This window comes from Dermacentor albipictus, chromosome 3, assembly GCF_038994185.2.
Source record: "Dermacentor albipictus isolate Rhodes 1998 colony chromosome 3, USDA_Dalb.pri_finalv2, whole genome shotgun sequence".
NCBI lineage: Eukaryota > Metazoa > Arthropoda > Arachnida > Ixodida > Ixodidae > Dermacentor > Dermacentor albipictus.
The window spans coordinates 158693661-158716618 of record NC_091823.1 but is presented as its reverse complement, the minus strand read 5'-3'; the positions used below and the strand labels follow the sequence as shown (position 1 = coordinate 158716618).

The 22958-nt window shown below is 48.7% G+C and overlaps 1 protein-coding gene across 4 annotated transcripts in view; it reads right to left on the bottom strand.

The window, feature by feature from the left end:
- The window catches only part of pps (protein partner of snf), a 141336-nt gene that overhangs the window by 98601 nt on the left and 19777 nt on the right, over window positions 1-22958 (bottom strand). For all 4 annotated transcript variants that reach the window (XM_065440522.1, XM_065440525.1, XM_065440526.1 and 1 more), the window contains exons 2-5: window positions 21510-21653; window positions 20173-20249; window positions 8094-8350; window positions 889-1244 (exon numbers count right to left, since the gene is read on the bottom strand). In XM_065440522.1, the coding sequence (XP_065296594.1) occupies window positions 889-1244; window positions 8094-8350; window positions 20173-20249; window positions 21510-21630 (811 nt within the window). In that variant the 5' untranslated portion in view covers window positions 21631-21653. The remainder of the gene's footprint in view (window positions 1-888; window positions 1245-8093; window positions 8351-20172; window positions 20250-21509; window positions 21654-22958) is intronic.

Here is a 22958-nt window from a genome sequence, read left to right as displayed (position 1 = left end):
AATACTGTAGACTTCGCAATTTTCATTCTCCAAACTAAGGCACAGGTCTTACACAAGGGCAGGCCTTATGCGAGTAAACATGGTAATTTTCTGGTGTAATCTTACACAAAACATATAAGCTATACTAAACTAGTTTGCGATTTTTTCACTGCTTGCTTAAACAAGATTTGAGAGTAATTCAGAAAAAGCCTAAACAAAGACGTTTTTTCAACGTGCAAGCTTTCTTAAATATTACAGTGTGTGGACGTCAGCCACACTAATAACTCATATCGTAGTGATAGTGCACTGAAAAGCTGTGCAAGTAGTACTAGATATGAATGAAATTTTGCCAGCAAGTAGCTTTTGTTAAACTAGGCAAGCACAACCTTGACAAATGCCTAGAACATGCAACAGCCTTAGCTCCCTAATCGCTTATGTGAATGTACGGACTTTTCGTTCCGGTGCTGGTACACTTGAACCCCGGTATAACCAATTGAACGGGGAAGTTGAAATTACTTCTTTATATCCATTACTTCACTATATTGAGTATTGCCCTTTACTGCACTATATGGCCTATGGTGCACACAACATTAAACATGTAATGACTACGACTCTGTGGCCCGCCAAACTGCTGCGTGGCCATGTATGTGATAAAATTTTAATGAAACAGCAGCAAAAGACTATCTGACATGTGCAACAAGCAACTGTAACAAGCATGTGACGCCCCCTCAGGCATAATCTTCATTGGCCCGCCAGGCTCAGTGGCTGTTTAAGCGCAGAAGAGAAGTGTGTTGTGCGTGCACGACTGTTGCCATGAATGTACACAGCACTGCTTCAAATAAAACTGTGCAGGTGCCATCTTCTAAGGACGCTCTTATCATCTACTGCTGCTGATGACGACATACTCACCAGGCGGTTGATGCTGTGGTTGATGATGCTGCTGCTGTTGTGGCTGAGGCTGAAGAGGAGACGCTATGTGTGGTGGTGTTGGTGTTGCCGCTGCTGACGTTGGCGAGAGGAGCGGTGAGCTGAGGGTGGTGGGAACTGGGGGCGGGGCCTGCGGAGACTCCGCCCCCAGCACTGGAGTGTGCCGGCCCGCCATCTCCTCCTGCTCGCGGCGCTTCTGCTCGGCGTTCTCGGCCTTGATGCGCTCTAGGCGCTCGCGGTCGATGCGCTCGATCTGGCGCTGCGACCGCCGAAGCGGCAGCTGGGGCGATCCCGGAGACACCGCACCTGCATCGTCCCCATCGGCCTCGTCCAATGGCCTGCAAGCGCAATGTCGCAGAAGGTCATCAACATTCTGGCAGTAAAAGCAGTGGATGTAGTCTGACTGCTCCAATAATATGGCAGACTAGTTAACTGAGTCATTGAGTTAACTGAGTCATTGAGAGTCAGTTAACTAGTCAGTTAAAACCAACCTTCGTATTTCGATTCGTATCATCGAGATTCCACTGTAGTTTGAAGTGTCTGCTAGATGTGCGTTTCCCTTTGCGTTTGCGAGCTCTTTTTGTTGCCATGAGTTTACCCGCATTAGTTCTTGGTCGCTCCACCCGCGTTGCAGAATTTGTTTTGTGTTACATGCTTCTATGGCCCGCATTGCCCATTTGAAAGTAAGCTTGTGGAAAGCGTGCAGCAAAAAGAGAAGCGCTTGGAACAAGAACATCACGTCAGTGAAAATCGTAACTTCAGTGGCACCGCTGCCAGCTGTTTCTTCTGTGGTCGGTACGGCTGTGCCATGCTCAACAGCGTCGACTTCGGTGCCATCACATGCTCGCTTGCCGCCGCTTGATACTGCTGGAGCAAGCTCATGCGCTGAGCCCATAAACACTGTGTTTTACACCGAGGAGGAGTGTGCAGAATGTGTAGAAGGTGCAAAACATGCAATCTTTCTTGGCAGAGATTTCGCCGACTTCGCGAAGTTCAACCTGCTAGACGTTGTGGCAAGTGACGACGACAACGATCCCGGCATGGAGTCTGTCATCGTCGGCATGAAAGTGTTGAAAAAATATTTTGCTACTGCTACAGGTATCCAGTGCGGGACAGTACAGTTCTCTAAGTGCAACAAGAGCCAGTACGACCTGGCAGTAAAGCTGGAGCTCTGGTTGTGACTTCGCCGAGCGCCACTTTTCATCACCACGAGTCGACGGCCCATCCACGATCACGTCCTTTGAGGTAAACATAAAGGCCGCGGAAGGTATCCAGAGCATTGGAAAGGGAGTGACTGCGCTTGCGGACTTCAGTGCCACCCTGAACCCCTCCCATGGTGGCATTCATCGTAAAACCTTCAGGGGACATATGGACACTATGGTGGTAACTTGCCAAGCAGCTGCTGCAGCCACAGAAATGGCATGTGTAGAGGTGGTAAAGACCCTCTACAAGGACTTCCTCATTCTGGTTGGGAACGTTGACATCATTTTTGATGGCACGTAGAAGACTCGTGGACACAATTCCAACATGGCTGTTGGGTGCATCATTGAACTGTACACGGGCCTGGTGCTAGAGCATGTTGTGTTGTCTAGGTACTGCCGTGGCTGCCAGAGTGCGCCTGACCCAAGCGATGACAGCTATGGTGACTGGGCAGTCAACCACAAGTGCCTAAAAAAATATAGACTGCAATGCCGGACGGATGGAAGTTGAGGCAGCCCCGATTCTGTCCAGGAGCTCTATAGAAAAGAATGGGCTGCGCTATACAACCATCCTTTCAGATGGCGACAGCTGCACGCTCTATGCTTTGAAAGAAGGTGTCTATGGATATATTGACATGGAGGAAGAAGACTGCCTCAACCATGTTCACAAGAGGATGGGGACTGCTGTTCACACCTTGGAGGAGAAAAAGAAAGCGCAAGGGTAGCCTCTTGGTGGGATGGGAAGGTTCACTCAAGACAAGGTCAAGAAGATCGCAGCATATTATGCTCCGAGGAGCCACAAGCATGACGTCCCGGCCATGCAGAAGGCAGTGAATGCCACACTGTTCCATATGACGTCCACAGATGATGCCCCACACCACAGTCACTGTCCAGAAGGTTCCTGTTCATGGTGCTTTTATAACCATGCACTGGCCAGCCATGAACCCCCCCCCACACACACACACACAAAAGTCCACTGCTAGCCTCTGTCAGTAATGCTCTGGAGCCAGTCTTGCAAGGCTGGGTGACCGTGTCCTCTTGCACCGTTGTGATGATTGGATGACCCAAAATGCGATGATCCAAAATGCAATTGAGTGCCTGCACTCTGTTATCTGGCGTCAAAGCTCCAAAAACATACGGGAGTCTCTGCTTGCTGTGGAAAGGGCTGTTGCAGAAGCAGTTTCACGTTTCAACCAGCGAGCGATTGCAGGGCAGCTTGGCTACAGTCCTGCGAGCTGCCTCTTCCGAAGGAGCCTTGTGAAGGACAAGAGGAGGCTCTGCAAGGCCAACAAAGGGCACACAGAGAGCAAAAAGCTCAAGAGGAGAATGGCCAAGAGACACAAGCCCAATGTGAGCCAGGACTACTGCCCAGGACTGCTGTAAAGTGGCTGAACACCGTGAAGTGACTCACTTTTTTTTTTGTCACGTGCCTTTGCAGTACGCATGTTTTGGTCATGGCTGACTGAACCAATTTTAATAAATCTGGTTTTATTTTGTTCAGCAAGAATAGAGCTTCATTCTAAGGCCTTTCTTTTCCTTACAGGCTCAACAGATAAAATGCAAATGTTCTCAAAACATTGAACACGATTTTCTCAGCTTTGTTATTTTTGTGAAGTGCCTCTGCCTTACGGAAGTTTTGAGGAAGTTTCCATGAACAGATTTAAACAAACTTGGTATCATTCTTTTCAGCAACAACTGAACTACAGGCCAAAGCTTTTCTTTTTTTCATAATCCTGACGCAATTGTAATTATTTGACAAGTAAGCTAATTACTCAAAGCTAATTCTTACCTTTAAAGTTTGAAAAATTATTTCTCATCAATGAAACAGCTGTATTGACAATTAATTAGCTTTAGCCTGTAGGGTGGGCCGGCCCCTCACCAGGTCTGGCCATTTTGAGCTGACAAGCGCAGAGCATACATTATGTGATAAGGATTGAGTCTGCAAAGTATTGCGTCGCCATGTGCCGTGGAAAGATGTCTAACTTCAAACCGAACACCATTTTTCCTTCTCCTCACAGCCGCCGCGCTCCAAGCCGGAGGTTGACATAGTAGTCGCGTCCCTGCGCCTACGTACCCGAGTCCGCAGTGTGACATCGCTCATGGTGACACGTGACTTGGAAAATTATTCAAGGCACCATCTGTTATTTGTGTGATCTGTTGCTTGAATTGACAAATTGAAGTTTAGAGAAATCATAAAACACAAAAACCGAATGTCTGCGTGTTTTTTACTTTACTTTGCACCAAAGCAAGAAAGATGTCCTTCCGCTTCATGTGCTTGTTCCCACGGTCGTGTGGTCACGTGTGTAGGTACCGAAACTATGCCATTTTCTACTGTGCTCCAGCGCGTGATCATGCTTTGCGATCCACTTGTTCTGCCTCACTATTCGTGTAGCACTGAATTATACCACTAGTCATGTTTCCTTGTGCACAGCGGGCAAAATCGTGCGCTGCACGAACGAGACAACAGCTCACACGCAACACCCTTAGCAGAAATGTGTAGCGCAGGATTAAAAAAAAAAAGCGACGAGAAAAAGAAATGAAGGCGGGGACCGTGACGTATGCGTCATGCGATTATCGAGGTCCAGCATGGGGATTATCAAGGTCCAGCATCCAGCCACTCTCCCTACCATGACCGCGCTGCCTCAAGCGAGCCGTTGACATCTCTCTGCAAAAAAATGATCCTGACCCACCTACAGCGCTTGCTCAGACAGCCAATCAGAGGCTCTTGTGCCCTCATCATGCAAGACTCGCGACCCGGTGACCACGACGCCCAATCCATATGCACGGCCGTGTTCAAGTGGTTCATCCGAAATTATTTCAGATGTGCCGGCCTCCGCGTGCGCGGTGATGACTGCAAATTCTGATGAATGTGACAAAGCTGCTGCTGGCGCTGCCGAAATTTGGACCGAGCGGTCAGAATTTCCGGAAGCCGTTGATGAATCGACGGTCGACGAGTTTGTGAGTGCAGATGATGGTGTCGCAACCACGGGAGAGCCCAAAAACGAAGACTACATTGCCGACATTGTACCTAGCACAAGTGAAAGTGGGCACAATGAGGAAAGCAACGACGGTCCTTTGCCCACATCCTCCGAGGTGATTGGTGCACTCGCACTAGTCTGCTGCTTCTGCGCGAATGCGAAAGGTTGCGGCCTCAGCTGCTCCCGACTCCTTATACAGTAAAACCTCGTTAAACCGTACCCGCTTAAACAGTAGTTTCGGTTTAAAAGTAGTAAAGTCAATTCCCCGACTCAGCGGCCATTGAACATAATGTATTTTGTATCCGCATAAACCGTACCAGCTTATTGCGTATGCATCGGTTAAAACGTAGCGTTTCCACTTTTCGTCGCGCGAACACGGCGGTGCGTCGTCTCCATCGGGCGGCCCAGCAGAACAACAAGCCTCAGAGATCGGTACAACGGCCTCCAAGCGCCCTGTGCGTTTGCACGTGAAGCCGCATCAACATCAACATCAATTCGACGCCGCATGGACGCCGTGCCAGGGAGCGTTGTGGCGTCGTGCAAGCGAGGACTCGCGTCATGCCGAAGCTAGGATAAAAAAGACGCCGGGTGCTCAGCATAGAAGAAAAATTAGACATCGTCCGTGCTACCGAACGTGACACGAAGAAGTCGGCGCTGGCCCGCGACACGGATCTACTGTTGACTACAGTGTGTGGCATTTGGAATGCGAAGTTGCTCGGCAGTGCTGCTGCGACAGCGAAAAGATGTCGGCTACGAGGTTCGACTTTTCACCATCGTTGCCGCTGTTGTTGCCGAAGTGTCAACTAGCGACAGTGGCAGATGCTACGCGTTACGTCGGCCTCATGAATGCGATCGTCGCAAGGAGAACAGGGGCGCGATAACGTAACTATTCCAAACGAGAAGTTTTCCGAACTCCGGCACCCGGCAATGAAAAAGGCGCCCCGGGACTTATGCAGCACTACTGCGCGCGTGCACGGAGAATACGTAACGCCAACGAGGAATCTGCCGTGCGAGTATTTGCCGAGAGGAGGGGGGCTGGCTGAGAAGCTGGCACACAGCTTCAGTAAGTTTGAGGCCGCTGTCGTCGTGCTAGGCCGCCGCGGCATCAAACGAAAATAACACGTCCCGCAAAGTGAATAAATACTACATGTTTTTTCCCCTTTCATCGCACTCTCTCTGAGTTCCGTTTTCGACAGGTAAGTGGGCGATGTCATGCTATTTCGCTTAAACAGTACTACCGTTTAGTACGTACTTTTTCCGAGCTCCGGCCGACTACGGTTTAACGAGGTTTCACTGTACAACGTGGAGAAGTGCGTGCAACGCAGGCAGCGAAATTGCCCAAGCAGAAGGAAATACAGGACTATTTCATGGGAAACTAAGCTAGGGTCATCGATAAAGTGATTTTATAAATGGTATGTGATTTTATGACATCCAAATCTTTAGCAGGTCTATATTGAATTATGCTGTATATCGAACTGATAGGCGTTTATTTGCGAGTTCGATATAGCCGTGTTCGACTGTAGACACGGTATGTAGCCGCGAGAATTTTTCGAGACTGTGCGGTAAGAGCAGAGTTACATGCATTTGATGATGGAAATGCGGCCCTCGCTTGTTTTGCTCTTAACTTCGCTACACTACATTTGTCGGCTGGTCTCTCCTCCTCGCCGAGCACTCCCCCAAATGGCATCTGACATACGTCCCCACCAACGCGCTTTTCAGAATACTGTCCACTTCCGGTTACCACGACTCCGCGCTTCTTGGCTACCCACTGTTGCTGCCCTGCTGGCCCGTGCTTGTGCAAAGTGTGCTGCTGTGGGCCCTGTGTTGGGCGCATGTCTAGAAAGGCTCGCCAATATAATGAATGTGTACTATGATGAGCCAAGCCGAAGGCACCTGTGCTGGAGATGAACAGCTGCCATCGCCACTTTTCCCCGGATTGCGGCAACGACATGGGTTGGTACGTTCTGCTGTTTTCACCCACTGGCTGTTAGCCCCTTCTGCGCTAATCGCATCATCAATACATGCGCGCGTGCGGCACCAAAGTGGCACCCACAAAAAAGTAAATTGCTGTTGCATTTTGATTTTGCCGTACCTCCAATGCGCCCAAGCCAGTCATTGCGCAGGGCGTCATCGTGAGGAAGCCGGTGTCATGTCATTTCGTTTTTCCAGATGACGCTCTTGCAGCCAAGCACCCCTACGGATGCCTTCTAGCCATCGCAAAACACTGTCGGACTCTGTTCATGCAGCTAGTCAGACCCCTAAGCACGACCGTGTCGGAACGAAAAAATTGGGCACTAGCATTGTGGGCCGTAGTTACCGATTTGCGAGTGCGCACAAGGGAGCGACACGACGAGGAAGAGCAGGGAGCGTGCGTCCCTGCAAGTCGTAGGTTCTTGTATGACCAATCGACAGCGTCTGCTCCTGGTGACGTCACGACGAGCACTGGGGATAACGGAAAGGCCCGGAGAGGAGCTCGAGAGTGTTTTTTGATTTCACGGCGTGCTCACAGTACATAGCGCCGCAGCGTTTGGCATCGTTGTTGTGACGGCAACTCGATGTGCATGTTTACTTTAAATGTTTAAAAAATATTGGAGGTGGTTTGGGGACCTTTAAGGTAGCATCAATGAAATGCTTTGCACTGGCTGTAAGGCCCTTGTAAAGTGGAGGAACCACCTCGCCAATGAAAGTGAGGGCACATCCCAGTCGTATGCTTTGATTCCCGGACACATGTGGCTGCTTGGTCTACATGTTTTGAACGGGCACAGTCTTTGAAAAATGTACTTTGGTTATAGTGCGGTACTACTTACAGCGTGGACATTTGAGACTCCAGAAACTTGTGTTGTAAGTGGTTTATGCCGTACTAAAGGACTCTGTATACAAACCATATAATTGTTGGACGAGCTTACATTCATAAACTTTACGAAAAAAATCGGCAGAATCGGTAAGTATGTATTCACTATCGGACCACCACACTGCATTTTTGACGGGAACCCCAAGTGCAGACACTCACGAGCCGTGTTCGTGGCCGGCTTCCTGCTTCGCAATGGGCTGCTCGGCCACGGGGCCTTCCCGACTGGGTGTGGCACTGACTGCGGGCTCGGAGACCAGCTGACCCACGAGGGGCGTGCAGTAGCAGTGGTCGAGGAACACCAGGTCGATGGGGCTGAGCAGGTCCTCGGCACCCAGGGTGGCCTTGAGCAGTGCCTCCACGTCTGCCTCGGACGTCTCCGCAAACAGGGCCCCCGATGTCGAACTCTGGTCCAGCACCTGCATGGTCCACAGGGGCAACCTCAAGGTTTGACCAAGTGCAAGGCATGACCATGCAGAAAACATAAGAGTGTAGAACCGAAACCTTTTTCATTTTGGTTCAGTTCAAGTTCAACTTGAAAGGAAAAAAAATAATAATCATAAATAAATAACACTTCCAACGAAGTCGAACCAGTTCATGCCTATTTGCACAGCCAAATGTTTACATTAAAATACATTATATTTATTTTGTACAGTAACTCGGTGGAGCTGCTGAGCTGTACGAAAAAAAGGTATCAGTGTTTTCCGTAAGGTCATCAGTAGATAAAAAAAAGTGTAGCATTGCAGTGCCAACAGAAATGAAAGCTATTTGCAACGAAGCGTTAGTAAGGCAGTTCAGTAAATTCTATACAGTAGAATCTTGCTGATACCATTACCGCACTTACTCGCATAATGAACGCACTTTTTTTCCCAAAAAATATGTGCAAAGTTGGGGGGTGCAATCACTATGCAGCGTAAAATTTTCAGTGACTTTTTTTCCCATGGCCACCTCTAAAATAGCCAGTTTCGCCCAAAATGCGAACCATCCATTGCGATAGCAAATGTGTAGACATCTACATGAAGTAAGGATGGTAGTATTATCGGCTTTATAAACTTGGAAAGATTCGCTTCAATGCAAACTGAATGGTGAGAACACAGCATGCACAAAGGTACAAGGCGCCATCAACTCAGCCCCAGACGTCGATTGCATTAAAGACAGGGCGTGCTGCAGCCACACAATTCGCAGTTTCTGCCCGAGTAAAATGCTGCACGCCCCCCTCCCCTTCGCCCAGTGCCATGTGCACAATGGAAGACGGAGTGTTTCCTTCCTGCTTTCCTCCCTGGTATGCAGGAGATTGAGCCACGATCGTCGGTGCCCCTTGGGCCCGGGGCAATACGCAGTTGCTGCTAGAGTACAACGCCGCCATCCGTCGCTTCCCTACCCTCACGGCCTTTTGCGCGACTAAGACGGTGCGCGAGATGGAGCCGTGGCTGTCGGCTTCCCTTGTGTACTTTCACTCACACCTACACCATGCGGCGCGCAATGGCAATGATTGCAAAAATGCGCCTGGAGCATCCATATAACTGCTATCGCAATAAAAATAGGAGACACGACACGATTTGACGTCTGACAAGGCGCCAGACACAATCGCACCCGCCGAACACCATATCATATGCCAAATAGCACCGCGTGTCTCCTACTTCACAGCAGCAAGTTCAGGGTGTGATCATTAAGCGGAAAAAAAAAAGACAGACTTCTTGACTGGAAAAGTGGGGGCAGCATTTATTACGCGAGTGCGTTCATTATGGGAGTAAATACAGCACAGTGTGTATGCATTTCGGGGTAGTACAAATTTTTGTTGGCTCCGGCCAAGTTCCATTAGTGTACAACGTGTTCAGATGTAGCGAAGTGCTTTTTGTTCCGTGGAATTTGTTGCAAACAAACACAGCCAACCACACGGGTGCGAAGACGCTCCACCAGCTCCATGGGGAGGCAACGGCAGTGCGGACAGCTGCGCCTGCAGTCGTCAGTCTGGCTAAACGGTTGTGCGGGTTGCCAGCCTCGCCATCGAGCTGCACCTTTGTTTTGCGAGTAAAGATGGCGCAGGCTCTGCGGACTTAGGTGGTGGGACAGGCTATGCCAGACGTGGTGTTCTTTTCTTTTGTTCTTTGTGTTCGCATCCATGTGCTGTGCCTTGCGATAGCTGTGCTGTTTCAGCAAGTGGCCACTAGCAAATAAAGATGTCTCGCAAGCAGAAAGCCCCCTGCTTTAAAGAGAAGTTGGACATTTTGCGGAAGGTGTACAATCTAAAAAGAACATGCATGGACTTGGCAAAAGAGCTGAACGTCACATTGTTGACATTGTGCACGATCACTGGACATTGTGATGAAATAACGAAGCATGCGCTCTGCTTCAGCACTGACGTGAAAGAGGCAAAGACAGCCCACCACATCAAGCTGGAGGCAGCTCTGTTAACATGGTTGGAAGTGCGGCCGGCACGAACATTGGCAGCAAAGATTCCCCGAGAGAAAAACGACAAGATTGCGCTCTCTGTGGACCTTGATGGGTTTCAGGATTCCAGCAGCTGGCTCCACTGCTTCAAAGCAAGACATGGTCTTGCTTACAAAAGCTTCAGTAGCAAAGCAAAAGAAAATGCTGACCAGTAAGTCGTGAGCGATTGGATTGCAACTACATTGCCGTTACTCATTGCGGGATGCATAGTCACTGTACACTGCGGGATGCGTAGTCACCATACGTGGTGACTACGCATCCCGCAGTGAGGCAGGCTTTTTAACCTCCAGCCTAGGAAGAGCCACTGCCTTAAAGGTCAAGTGCGTCGGGGCTGGCACAAAAGCAAAGAGAGAATCACTGATTTGTTCTGCTGCAACGCCAACAGATCAGGGAAACTTCAGTTCACTGTAGTGTGCAAGTATCAGAAGCCCCAATGTTATAAGCAGGAGAATTGTCGGCCCTGTTTGAAAAGTTTCTCTCACTCCTCGACTGAAGGATGTCAAGTAAGAACAGGAAGATTGTACAGATTGCTGATCAGTATGCCACTCTACACGAAGCAAACAACACTTGAAAACATAAAGGTTGCGTTTTTTCCCCCGAATATGACACACCTACAACTGCTCGGCGTTGGAGTCATCCGGCACGTGAAACATCATTTCAAAGGGCTTCTTGTGCGATGCCTACTCACTTCTTATTTTTACTCATTAGCTTATTTTTTAACTGCATTTTCACTAAATAATACGGTTTAGCTATGTCTTCAGGACCAGAGGAAAGCTACAGCAGCACGCCTGCTATGCTAGTGAGAAGCTGTAGGTGTGGTTCTTGTAAATTATTTCAATGTAGTGCTGATTTTATCTTCACACCGAAATAAGAGATGTGTGTTGGTAGTAAGGACAAATGCGTGTGGTACTTATTTTGAAATCTGGGTGAATCCATTGCTCTGAATTCATGCTAAGCTCTCAAGGCCTACCGGTACAATGCCTGCCAAATCAAACCTCGATATACTGAACACAGATATATAGAAATATTGCGTATATCAAACAATTTCTATATCACCTGGAAAATCACATTCATTTTTAATTTTTCATTTTGAACGGGGTCGTACGTAAAATGGATATATCGAACTCTCCCACCCCAGACCAGGTGAGCTCTGTTGACCGGTGGTGAACTTTCCCCACAACACAACTTGAAGATAGCGGTGGTGTGATGGGTGTTTCCGACTGTGGCGCACTATAGGTGCACACATCGTTTGCACCGAAGGCGCCATTTGAACGTAGTGGTGTACGCATGTGGCGGCTTTGGCTAGTTTGACAACGTTAATGATGCATTGCATTTGCCACACTGAGTGCACCTCGGTGCCGCGCTATGCACCTGCCGCACCCCGTGAGAATTGGCTGTTTGCACCTACAATGACGTGCAACAGCGCGAGCTCACCGGGCTCACTCATAGACAAATGACCTTGACCTTGACAGATGCCACTTAATACTTCGTTATTGACAGTGTTTCAAAATGCTTCGACTGATGGACGTGGAGATCGCAGCAGAAGTAGTGGCCAAATGAAGATGCTGCCGAGCTTGATCCTGCAAGCACTGATGTTGCCCCACTCAGGACTTCAACTGAGGCTATAGACCAGAACACGCTAGTCTCGCACCCAGACTAACCGAACGCATACTCTCGCACCCGGGTTGCCCGGTCGACCGGCGCGATCTTGTACTGGGCTGCCAAAGTGTGTTCGCCGGCGACCAGTAGACATGGCAAGCGCCAGCTCTAGGGCTCCAAAGTGCGGAAATGTGCCCGTTCACACGGATCCAAAGTAGAAGAAGTCATCTGGGCATCATTGCGTCGTGTTTGGATGCCAAAACAACCAGCGGAAAAGGAGCAGGTTGCTTAGCGCTGTTCGCGAAGAGCACAACACACGTAGGGAATCGTGCCGGTGCGGTGTTTTCAGCCTGCGCCGATTTCCATCCGCAACGAAGAATGCCAAGCTGCGCCACCGGTGGATAGCTGCAGTGAATAGGAAGAACTACCAACCCAGTGAAGATGCACGAGTGAGTATTCGATCTGTGTATATTTTGGTGCCACGTTCAACTTTGCGCCCTACGAACGTAATACGTGTAACACGCAGGTTTGCTCCGAACACTTTCTGGGCAACAAGCCTACAGAGCAGAATCCCACGCCGGTGCTTCGCCTTGGCTATAACAAAAAGGCAAGCCTTTTCGTGTTTTCATTCAGGCAGAGCTCCCGACGGTTAAGCGGAACAGTTGAGTTTGTGGTTAGCGATACTTGCAGCTGGTGCACGGAATGACCATTAAGCGTGAACGACAAGTTGTAGGCCTTGCTGGTGAGCGTTATTGCTAATGAAAGTAAACCGAAGTTTGCTCGTCACGTAGCATGCGTCCACAAAAACGTAAACGACGACTATTCGTCGCCGAAGGTGTTCTTGCGGCGCACCTACCTTTACGAGCTGGTGTTGCAGGTGTCATTCGTAACGAATTTATTTGAGCCTCCTGAGCTCTAAACTGCGTGCGGGCTGTTATGCGGGGCAAAGCGCAAAATATTTCCGTTCATATGGCGAGGAAAATAAGGTGCTTAATTATTCTTGTATTTTGTTACAAAATTTTGATCGTTCTCACTAGTTTTTTTTAATGTTTTCTTTTCTAAGGGAGCGCCAACAATCCGATGGCCTCGCACAAGCGAAACAGGTCTGGTACCAGGTAGCTGCAGTCGGTGGGGCTAATTTCTTGGAATGCAGGTGCGGTTGTTGTCTTGTACCAAAGGGGTCCTGATGATGCAGCTTTACGTAGGGATGGTAATTTTACGTGCCCTGTCATGGTTTGTGCAACTGTACAACACCTGCATCAGTCATGCTCGCCCTGTTATACGGGCTTTGACTGCACATGTAGTCGAACATACCTCATTTTCCAATGAGTGCAGGTTTAGCATCATATGCTGCTTGTTCGAGTGCTGTAGGCTTTTGTTCTGAATGTTGTACTCTTAAGTGGTTGCACGATACAATTGGCCTGGTGTATTTTCTATTTCATTTTGAGAGGACTTTATATCTTCGCAACAGTGATGGCATGGGAAAGAACTACAGCCCTTCTTACTATAACATCTATTTTGTTTTCAATGTGCAAGTGGTGAAGGGCAGGCGTCTGCTAACCAGGCAGTCAAACGACCTCGCCAGTTGGTTGCCAAACGCGGCCAACCCAGTAGAGACCATGACAAACAAGACCAAACTGAAAGTGCAGATGACAGTGTTCTGCGTGCTTTAATAATATATGGCACCAACACAGTGCTGTAAATTCCTTCACAGGTTACGTGCCAAAAAGCTCTCACGTGTTCTAGCATATAGCGCGCGGTTTGTACAAACGTAATAGCGTACCTACCCGATGTATTCGCTTCTGCAGTCTGCACAGCACTCAGTGTGGCCATTGCGGACTTGCATGAGGTCTTGAAGTTTGATTGAATCCAGACAGCGAAAATGACAAGTTAGAAAAAACGCGAAACACGCCTTCCGCCCAGCTAAAAAGCCCAAGTTTCGCTTTCGCGCCGGGTCGCATCTCCCAGCGTGGCAGCCCAGGCCTGCTACTTCGCGGCGCTTGGGATAGATGGCGCGACCGGCGCTCATCAATATGGCGGCGCCCTTTGAATTTACGGTGTTCTGGTGTATAGCTGCTTGGGCCCTTCTAGGCCACTACTGCTGTGCAATAGAAGGCACCAGCCTACTGCTTGTGGATCATTTAGACTATGCTGAGGACTCGGTGTTTAAGCACGCGGCTGCCAATAAGAAGCAGGCTACACTGCTGCAGTACTTTCAGCCAAATAAATAGATACCTTGTGTGAAGCTTGAAGTGAGTATTTACTGTGCCGCGATTGGCGCACGATCGGGGAACACTGTTCGGAGTGTGCGTTTGGTTGCACCGTGCGCGATTGGCTTAGACTGCGCAGACTTCGTGCGGCTGACGAAGTTGGTGCGGCCTAGGCTAACGCCTCCTATAGTTAGAGGAGGCGTTGCCTAATGCTGAATTCCAATGGCGGAGTCGGAGCAGCCGACGGACTCCGCGAGCGAGCACTCGACTTTGGCGTAGAGCAACGCCTCCAAGTCCGCAAGTGGAACACAACCTGCGCCGCCGGAGCAAGGCGGAAGCGGAACTATCGCCGAGTTACCCAGGATGCATTGTGTGGTCTTTTCCTTCCACTGTTTGCTCCCGGCACCGCCACACCGGTCACTTGTCTCTTCAGCGCCATTCACCCGTGTTTTTTTTAAAAGCGCGAAATGGGTATCTCGCCAAGCGTGCAGCAGGTTTTGCTTCCTCGCGAGTCGTGACCGGTAGCGCCTCCAGCAGGCAAACGTGGTAAAGGAAATACGTCACGCAGTTCTGGTCCACTCCGCCGATTTTGGTGGAGCATCTTTTTCTGCTTCACGGAGTGACTCCCGCTCTGAATCCACTCCGACTCTCTCATTGGAACACCTTACTCGCGCCCTCACTCTGTCATTGGAACAAACTTGCTCCGAAACGAGCAGAAAAACTTGCTCCGACTCCGCCATTGGAATTCAACATAAGCTAATTGCGTGCGGTGCAATCAACTGCGCGCTCCCGGCTGACGAAGTTGGTGCGGCCTAGGCAACCGAATGCGCGCTCCGAACAATCCCCGGTTCCTTTTTGCAATTACGGCACTGTTCGATATATCGACGATCGACTGTATAAGTAAGGCTGTAAATACAGATGGGCCAGTAAATGTGGTGGATTGTGATACGATGATGTGGCGAATATTTTGAATTACTTATGCTTCATTTGTGCTGTTCAGCTAATGCGACGTGACGTGAGCTGGCGGAGTAGACGACTGGGGGCAACAAGCCTCGAACGTTGATTTTTTTTTTTTCCACCAAGGAGTTGGCCCCAGGAAATATAGATGGCACTGCCGTGCCTCTATAAGCCACAACTGCAGGACGTATGTGCTTCTATGGGAGTTTCGCTAACAGCGTACATGTACCTCATACCTTCCTTCATAAGTGCGGAGTCACCATATATTATTGTGTTGACAGCGACCGCAGTTTCGTCTGCAGTTGTTGCAGCAAATGGCAGTTTCGTCTTTGATACTGCGTGCGCGTCGGCCGCTTGGCTTCAGAACTACAAGGTCACTGTCTATAATCGCGTCCATAGTGGCCGTAGTTTTGTCCGCAGCGGTTGCGATAAATTGTTGTTTCGTTTTGACTCGGCGCAAGACTGTTGAGGATGAACAGCACTGGAGATATTATGATATACGGACAATCTGTTGGTGACCAGCCCACTCACAGAATAATAATCAGGATGTGTGTGTGGTAGTGAAAAGCATGTTGCAGGTGAAGGCATGCGCTGCGGCTGCACAGCTAAGGAAGTTCCTATGATGATGATGAATACAGTCAACGACCGATTTTTCAGACCCTCTAGGGAACGTAAAAACGTCCGAAAATTCAGGCAGTCCGAAAAAATTAATGCATGCCAAAAACGCACTTTTTTTAAATTTTTTCCTCGGATCTAGAGGTAAAGGGCGAAGTAGCAGGTTTCCGAAACCCTGCCAAAGCATCTGTGAAGTGGCTATAAAAAAAACGCATTCAAAAACTCTGTATGCAGCCGACTGCCGGTTTATTATGTACATGTGCATCGTCGGGCAGTCGGTTTTATTGCTGCAGTGGCTTGAAGAACTTGTTGATTGTTGTTTGGACGGCGTTCCGGTTGCATGCGATCATATTCACCTCGATCTGAGCAAGGGTCATGTCAGCACTGTACACCAATGAAAGAGTCAACAGTGCTCGCGTCAACTCGGCGCTTGTAGGCGGCACAGGCATTGGCTCCACATTTTCAACATCGGAGTCTTCTGAATCCCCCACAACCTGACTCCTTGCCGAACTCCTTGCTCACATCGGCCTGCGATGGGCTGCTCATGACTTGATTAATAATGGCGGCTTTCTTCATCGTTAACCGACGGTACTGCTTTCCGCACTTCGATGTCATCGGCGAGGACGACGAAGATGGAGCGGGGGCCATCGAAGGCAAGCGAAATCCTCAAGTTGCGAACAAGGGAGTTCGCAGACGAGCGTCGAAGCACCTAGGCCTAGCGTCTCAGAGCACACTTGACACAACCGCACAACTAAACACCACGTTAGCCAAAACGTGGCCTACGCAAACAAATGAAATGGCAGCGCTCCGGAAACTCCGCCGGAGGCGGAAGCGGAAGTGCGGCGATAAACAGAGCCAGCGTGGCCAAACCACATCGGTGTGTGATGGCTAGATTTGGCTAGTTGTTCAAAGTGGTGATATGCTTCGGCTGCAAGTCGATTTCCTGCGCAAGGGCGCTGCGCGAGGAGCCAAAGGACCTTTTGTCGCGTCAAAAAGTCCGGAAAATTGGACGGCGGGGGGTTCGAGCGTCCGAAACTTCAGATGTCCTTATACATTGATACTATGGGGCTCGTGGCAGTGCCGCGAAGACGTCTGAAATATCAGGCATGTCCGAAAATTTGGCCGTCCGAAAATTCAGTGGTTGACTGTATAGCATTTTGTGGTGCAAGGGTCAAGTATGACCAAGAAGTGCCAGGCCAATGTCAATGTGTTCAATGTGAAGCTACAAATTACGACCAATGGATGTGACAGGGCTGTAAACGGGCCTAAAAGACGGTCGCTGTAAAGTGCACAACAGATACATGTAATAAAACTATGACAATGACTATGAAGCATGTCAAGGATGCGAAAGATACATTGCGAAATAATTTCGATGTGCTAAAATTGGTCACAGGCTAAAAATTCCAAAAAGCACTACTGCCGTAACAGAGCCCTTGAAGCGCAAGGACCTGATGGCACGTGCTACACAATGTGGGGGTTTCCGGTTCTCGTGGTGGTGGTGTAAAGCCGTTGCGTTGTGTTGCCGGGGGCTCCGTGTCCCTCTCCTCCTTGCCTGGACGGGGTGGCAGCGGGTCATAAAACACTGTCACTCTGCTGTCATCCCGCCCACGGGAAGGTCAACAGGCTTTCCCCATTGGCCGACATTTTGGCGGGATTCGGGCCCTGCTTGCGTGCACTCCGGGGAAGGGCGCGCAAGACGGGCGCGCAGGGAGACCACATCGGGGCGTCGGAAGGTGCGTACATGTTCCTCTCTGCCGGCGGCGGCCCCCTTTGTCCGCCGCCGGCCGATGGTTACTTCGGCTCGTCGGGGTCCCGGCCTCGGCGGGCGTGCGCGCACTCTTCCGTCGTCTCGATGTCCTGAGGCAGCGTCTGCCGATCGTGCCCTGTCTGTTCGTCTGTCGTTTCTCTCTATTTCCCCTTTTCTCTGCTGTGGGGCGCACGATGGCAGGCGCTGACCGAAGGATAGGCAAATTCTTACTGCTCGGGTTCTTTGTTCTTTGTTTCTCTCTCTGTCGCGGTGCGCCATTCTAGCGGCCACCGGCGACCATTCGGCCATGTTTTGTCTAATTAGATTAATATTCGGACGTGATGTTAAACGTGTGTTTGTATTAAATCCAACCTTAATAAATGTTCTTTGTTGTTCCTCGAGAGCTTTGTCTAGGGTCTCCCTTGCTGCGCGCGCGCGGTCTCGCCTTCCCCTAAGGCCGGCGGGGCGCGTACGCGCGCAGCTGCGCGTCGGCACACGGATCGGGCCGGAGTAGGCGCGGACTCGCGGTGCCCTGCACGCGTGGCGGTTCGGAGTGCTCGAACCTGCGGTGGTGGTCGTCCGGCGCGCCGTGAGCGTCGCGGGTGAACACCACAACAAGGACTACTATCATAACAGCATCCTCTGGAGAGAGGATGCGCTACGATAGTATTGGGCTATTAACATGCAAGACCACATCGTTCAAGAAACCTAGGACAGCTTTGGTGGTGAAAAGGGGTTTTTTACCGAGAAACATAGCAGGATGGAGAGGGAGACAATAGCGGTATGCTAGAGGAAAGTGTTTTCTTCTTTCTCTTTTGGCTTCCCAGCACTCCACAAGGATGTGGAGGATGGTGAGCCTTTCACCACACCTACCACAGGTTGGAGGCTCATTGCCAGTCAATAGAAAATTGTGAGCACCATATGTGTGTCCTATTCTGAGCCTGGAGAATAGGACAGCAGTTCTTCATGATTTTGTAATGGAGGGCAAGAAACCTAACCTTGGCTTAATCAAGTGGAGCTTATTATTTGTATCGTTGTCCCACAAGTGTTGCTAATGGATTCGCAGTTTCGTTCGCAAAAAAAGGCTTCAGATCTGTGGTAGGCATAGCAGTGGTAGCATTGATAGCTTGCAGTGTAATTGATGTGACCCTTTGGTCTGCCAGCACATTACCCTCGATGCATCTATTGCCAGGAACCCAGCATATTATTGGATGTCTACGAGATGAATAAATACGTATTGCACAAGTACGAGTAAAGCTGAATAAAGAACAGGATTTTTGTGTTTTCTTAAAGACATCAGTGCTTTTACGACACTTAACGAGTCCGTGAATATAATTGTTTTTTCTAGTCTTAATTTCTTTATGTGTTTGACCGCAGACAGTACTGCATAGGCTTCTGCAGTAAAGATATTTGTATGGGGGTCAATACACCTGATTTAGAGAAAGAGAAGCCAACAGCCGCGTAAGACACCCCAACATGCAATTTTGATGCATCGGTGTAGAATTCAGAACAAGAGTACTTCGATTGGAGTTCATGGAAATGCATCCGAATTTCAAGCTCTGGTGCATATTTTGTAAGTCTTACAAAATATACATCGCATTCAATCATCTGCCATTCCCATGGTGGTAGCTGCTTTGCTGGAGGCATTAAGCGATGTTCGAAGAGTGGGACATTCATTTCCACGATAAGCTCCCTCACATGCAGTGAAAAAGGCTGTCTCACAGAGGGTCGATTATGGAAAAGTGCAGTGCATGTCGAATCGCTAATGGTTTTAGAACACGTATGTTCAAGACTAGAGTGCACTTTAAGGAAATATGTGAAGCTGATGTATGATCTCTGCAGATGGAGTGACCACTCATTCGATTCTACATATAAGCTTTCAATGGGGCCCGTTTTGAAGGCGCCTGTGGTCAGGTGGATGTCCAGATGGTAGATGGGATCCAGCATCTTTAGTGCGCTCGGGGCGGCAGAGTTGTATACTACGGCATCATAGTCTAGCTGTGATTGAATAAGGCTCTTGTAAATATTCATTATACACTTCCTGTTGCTACCCCATGCTGTGTGAGATAGCATTTTCACCAAGTTCATTGTTTTTAGACATTTAGTTTTTAAATATTTTATGTGTGAGATGAAAGTAAGCTTAGAGTCAAGTATTACACCTAGAAATTTGTGCTTTTTTGACAGGTATTTGCTGTCCACACAGTTCCAGGATCTGGAACCAGGTCTCTCTTTCTTGTAAAAAGAACACAAGAACTTTTGTGGGAGGTTGACTTAAAATCCGTTTTTGTCTGCCCACTTGGCCACTTTGTTCAAGCACTGCTGTACTTGTCTCGTGCACCCTGCAAGGTTACAGGATTTGAAGGAATTCGTGAGACCTTCATCGCTGCGAGAGCCTATCAGTCACAAGATAATGAGAATTGCAGCTTCTGCCCTGCTTTTGTGCATAACAGAAACAGGATTTGCTTATCAATTCAGTGAATAAGAGCGTGTTGACATAGTAAGCATTTGTTTATTGTTTTCTTGATACCCTCAATAATTCAACATTTGGACATTTTTTTCGGTCCTATGAAATCCAAATCAACGAGGCTTTACTGTAGCGGAAAACTCACTGACAGAAGATTTACATTCTATTCTAATAACAATAATTTGTGCCTGCGCTCACCAAGTTCTCCAAATCGTGGAAGCTGTCGTCCATGGCCGCCAGAGAGTGGCTTCCGTCTTCTGGCCCGCCGACATTTCCTGCACCGTCAATAATGGTTAAAGCATCACAGAGCAAGCACAGTCTGTTGACACAGACACTGCAAAGGTGTGGCTGCAGTCGTGGGGAAACAAAGATGGCTTGCCGTCGATCTTTGTACTCGCACTATAATGATCGGCAAGCGGCAAGGAAACAGGCAAGGTGCCATCGGTAACCAAATATGCTTGCGAGCTATCTTTTACATTACTGTATGTGCCATTGATCAATAATACCAATGAGAAGTTTCTGCATCATTTAATTGGGAAAGTGGTGAGAGGAACATTCGCCATTTTGTGGCTGCCAAACACCTTTGCCGATTTCAGCACTGCTGATCACAGAGAGGCAAAGCTAGCAGGCGGCTGCAATAGCGGCACACGGAAGTTAGCAAGGCCATATAAAGTAGCTCACTGATAAGAATTTGTAACATATGCTAAAAACGAAAGGGAAACAACACACATTCATCAAGTTCTATGCAACAGTTAGTACTAAAGTATATATGTACGAAGGGAAAAGCACAGAATACAATAGCGTGTCAACCAAAGTTCACACATTTTATTTTGTCAAGTGACAGCCACATACAACAACGTACTTATTGGAGACCAGCAAATTATATATATAATGACGTTCGACCATCTTTGGAGGCAATATGAGGTGGAACATTACTCCGCTGAATAAATAGGGCATAGCTGAGTAACTGGATAGGGACACGAACTTATGTGCGGGTGTTCTCATTCATTAGCCTTCTTTCTGGTGCTAGGATACTACAAAACACAAAAGGGTGATACCGTATAACTGAGTGCGCATAAAGTAACATGCAGCACTTAATGAACTTATGAAAGAAGGGGGCAAAGCAGGGTTGCCAATTCTCTAGCAGATTAAATTAGGACAGAGAAGGAGGAGAGCACATGCAGACTGGCGGCTCCTACCACATTACTATTTGCATCAAAAAAGGTGCAGCGTTTGTCTGGACAGCACAGCTATCATTAAAGATAAAGAGTTACTGCAAACTGTTACGGTCAACAACACAACTAGAGTCACAACAAAAAGGACACCACCTTTATGTTGCTCACCACGAAACAAAGGACCAAAGCAAAGAATATGCAACCGAGCTGCAAGGCGTGTGAAAAGAAAATCTGGTTGATTGATAGCAGCAAAAAAAGAAAAGTCAGGAGACACTTTAGCCATCCCGACTGGGACAAAGTCGGGAGTCTGGACTGTTCCACTAAATTGGGCACAGCCCTAGGGCAAGAGAGGTGTCGTACCGAGCACATCAAAGTCGAGCTTCTCATTCTGGGGTACAGTGGCCTCCTGCAGGAGGGCACGCATCTGCTCGGCCGACAGCACAGAGTCCAGCTTGAGCAGCGGCTGCTCCTGAGAGGACATGCTGCCGCTGCCGCTGGGCCCGCCTGCAAGATCAACACATTGCTGCATGCTTCACGAGGGATCCCTCGCCAGCACAGATCTGTATCACCACTGCCAATGGCTTGCAAGTAATCATACACAGCAGCAAGAAATTGCAGATAAATTGAGAACTGAACGGAGCACAGGAGTGCAGCAAAAGGCCAAGCATCAAATATCCCATGGCTGACTCTGACACTAATCTGCCACGCTTGCCACATTGGCTTCCACAATGAGTGCGACACAAGAAAGCCTTGTTGACCAATGCCTAAAACTCGCCACCTAATGTCATTGTTGTTCAATTTGGCTATAAACATCACTACAATGAGGTTGTGTCGGACACCAAAGCACATTCATGATATCCTATATTCATTGCAAGTGTTCTCAGTATTTAGGTCTACGAGGGAGAAAAAAAAAGTGTGCTGCTTTTGGAAGGCCACGACTCCTGTTCAATTTGATGACCTGTCAATATCTTGCCATGTCACTACATCGCACATCAACAATGCTAAATTACAAATGCATTTTGAGTCATGAACACTTAACCATGTGAAACAAGCATGTTAACTTGGCTAGCTGTGGGCCAGCCACACTATGCCGTTGGTCAAAAAGCACATGCGTGTCCAGAATTCACCATATCAGGTTGCTCTTGCTAAAGTCACGCTGCTCTTGCTGAGTATTTATTTTTTTGATACCAGAATATATTTTGACCTGTATGAGAACAAATAATATTCGCTTCGCTGTAACCGATAGTCTTGGATCTTGCATTTTTAATTTCATTATTGCAATACTTACTAAAATAAAGCATGGCCACCCAAATTTTAAGTTTACTTTGTTAAATCCATGTTCATTATTTTGAGGTTCAAATGGATGGGAAAAAAAAAATGGCTGTGGCTTAGGTAAGGTTAAGCCCAGGATGCGATGCATACTAGCCTTTATTTTAGTTGTTGAACCACTGTTTAGCCTGGTGAACTGCTGTTGCTTCGCTATATTTGGTTCGGCTAGACGAAGAAACAACTCATGCATTACTGCTTCACCTTCAAGAGTGGAACGTGACAGCGTTCCCGTCGACCCGCCAAGGGGTGTAAGACAATGGGCTACGACTACGCGCCCCGCATTGGACGCGGTGAGCGTCGAGCAAAGCAGCGTTCGGCGCGGCAACGAAATGTGCGCCTGAGCAAGAGACGCACGCCTTAGAAACAGCTCGTTTCTAAGGCAACACCGCATTCACTAGAGGCGCTTTTGTACCGCTTTGAAGCATCGTACTCGTGGCTCAGTGGTAGCGTCTCCGTCCCACACTCCGGAGACCCTGGTTC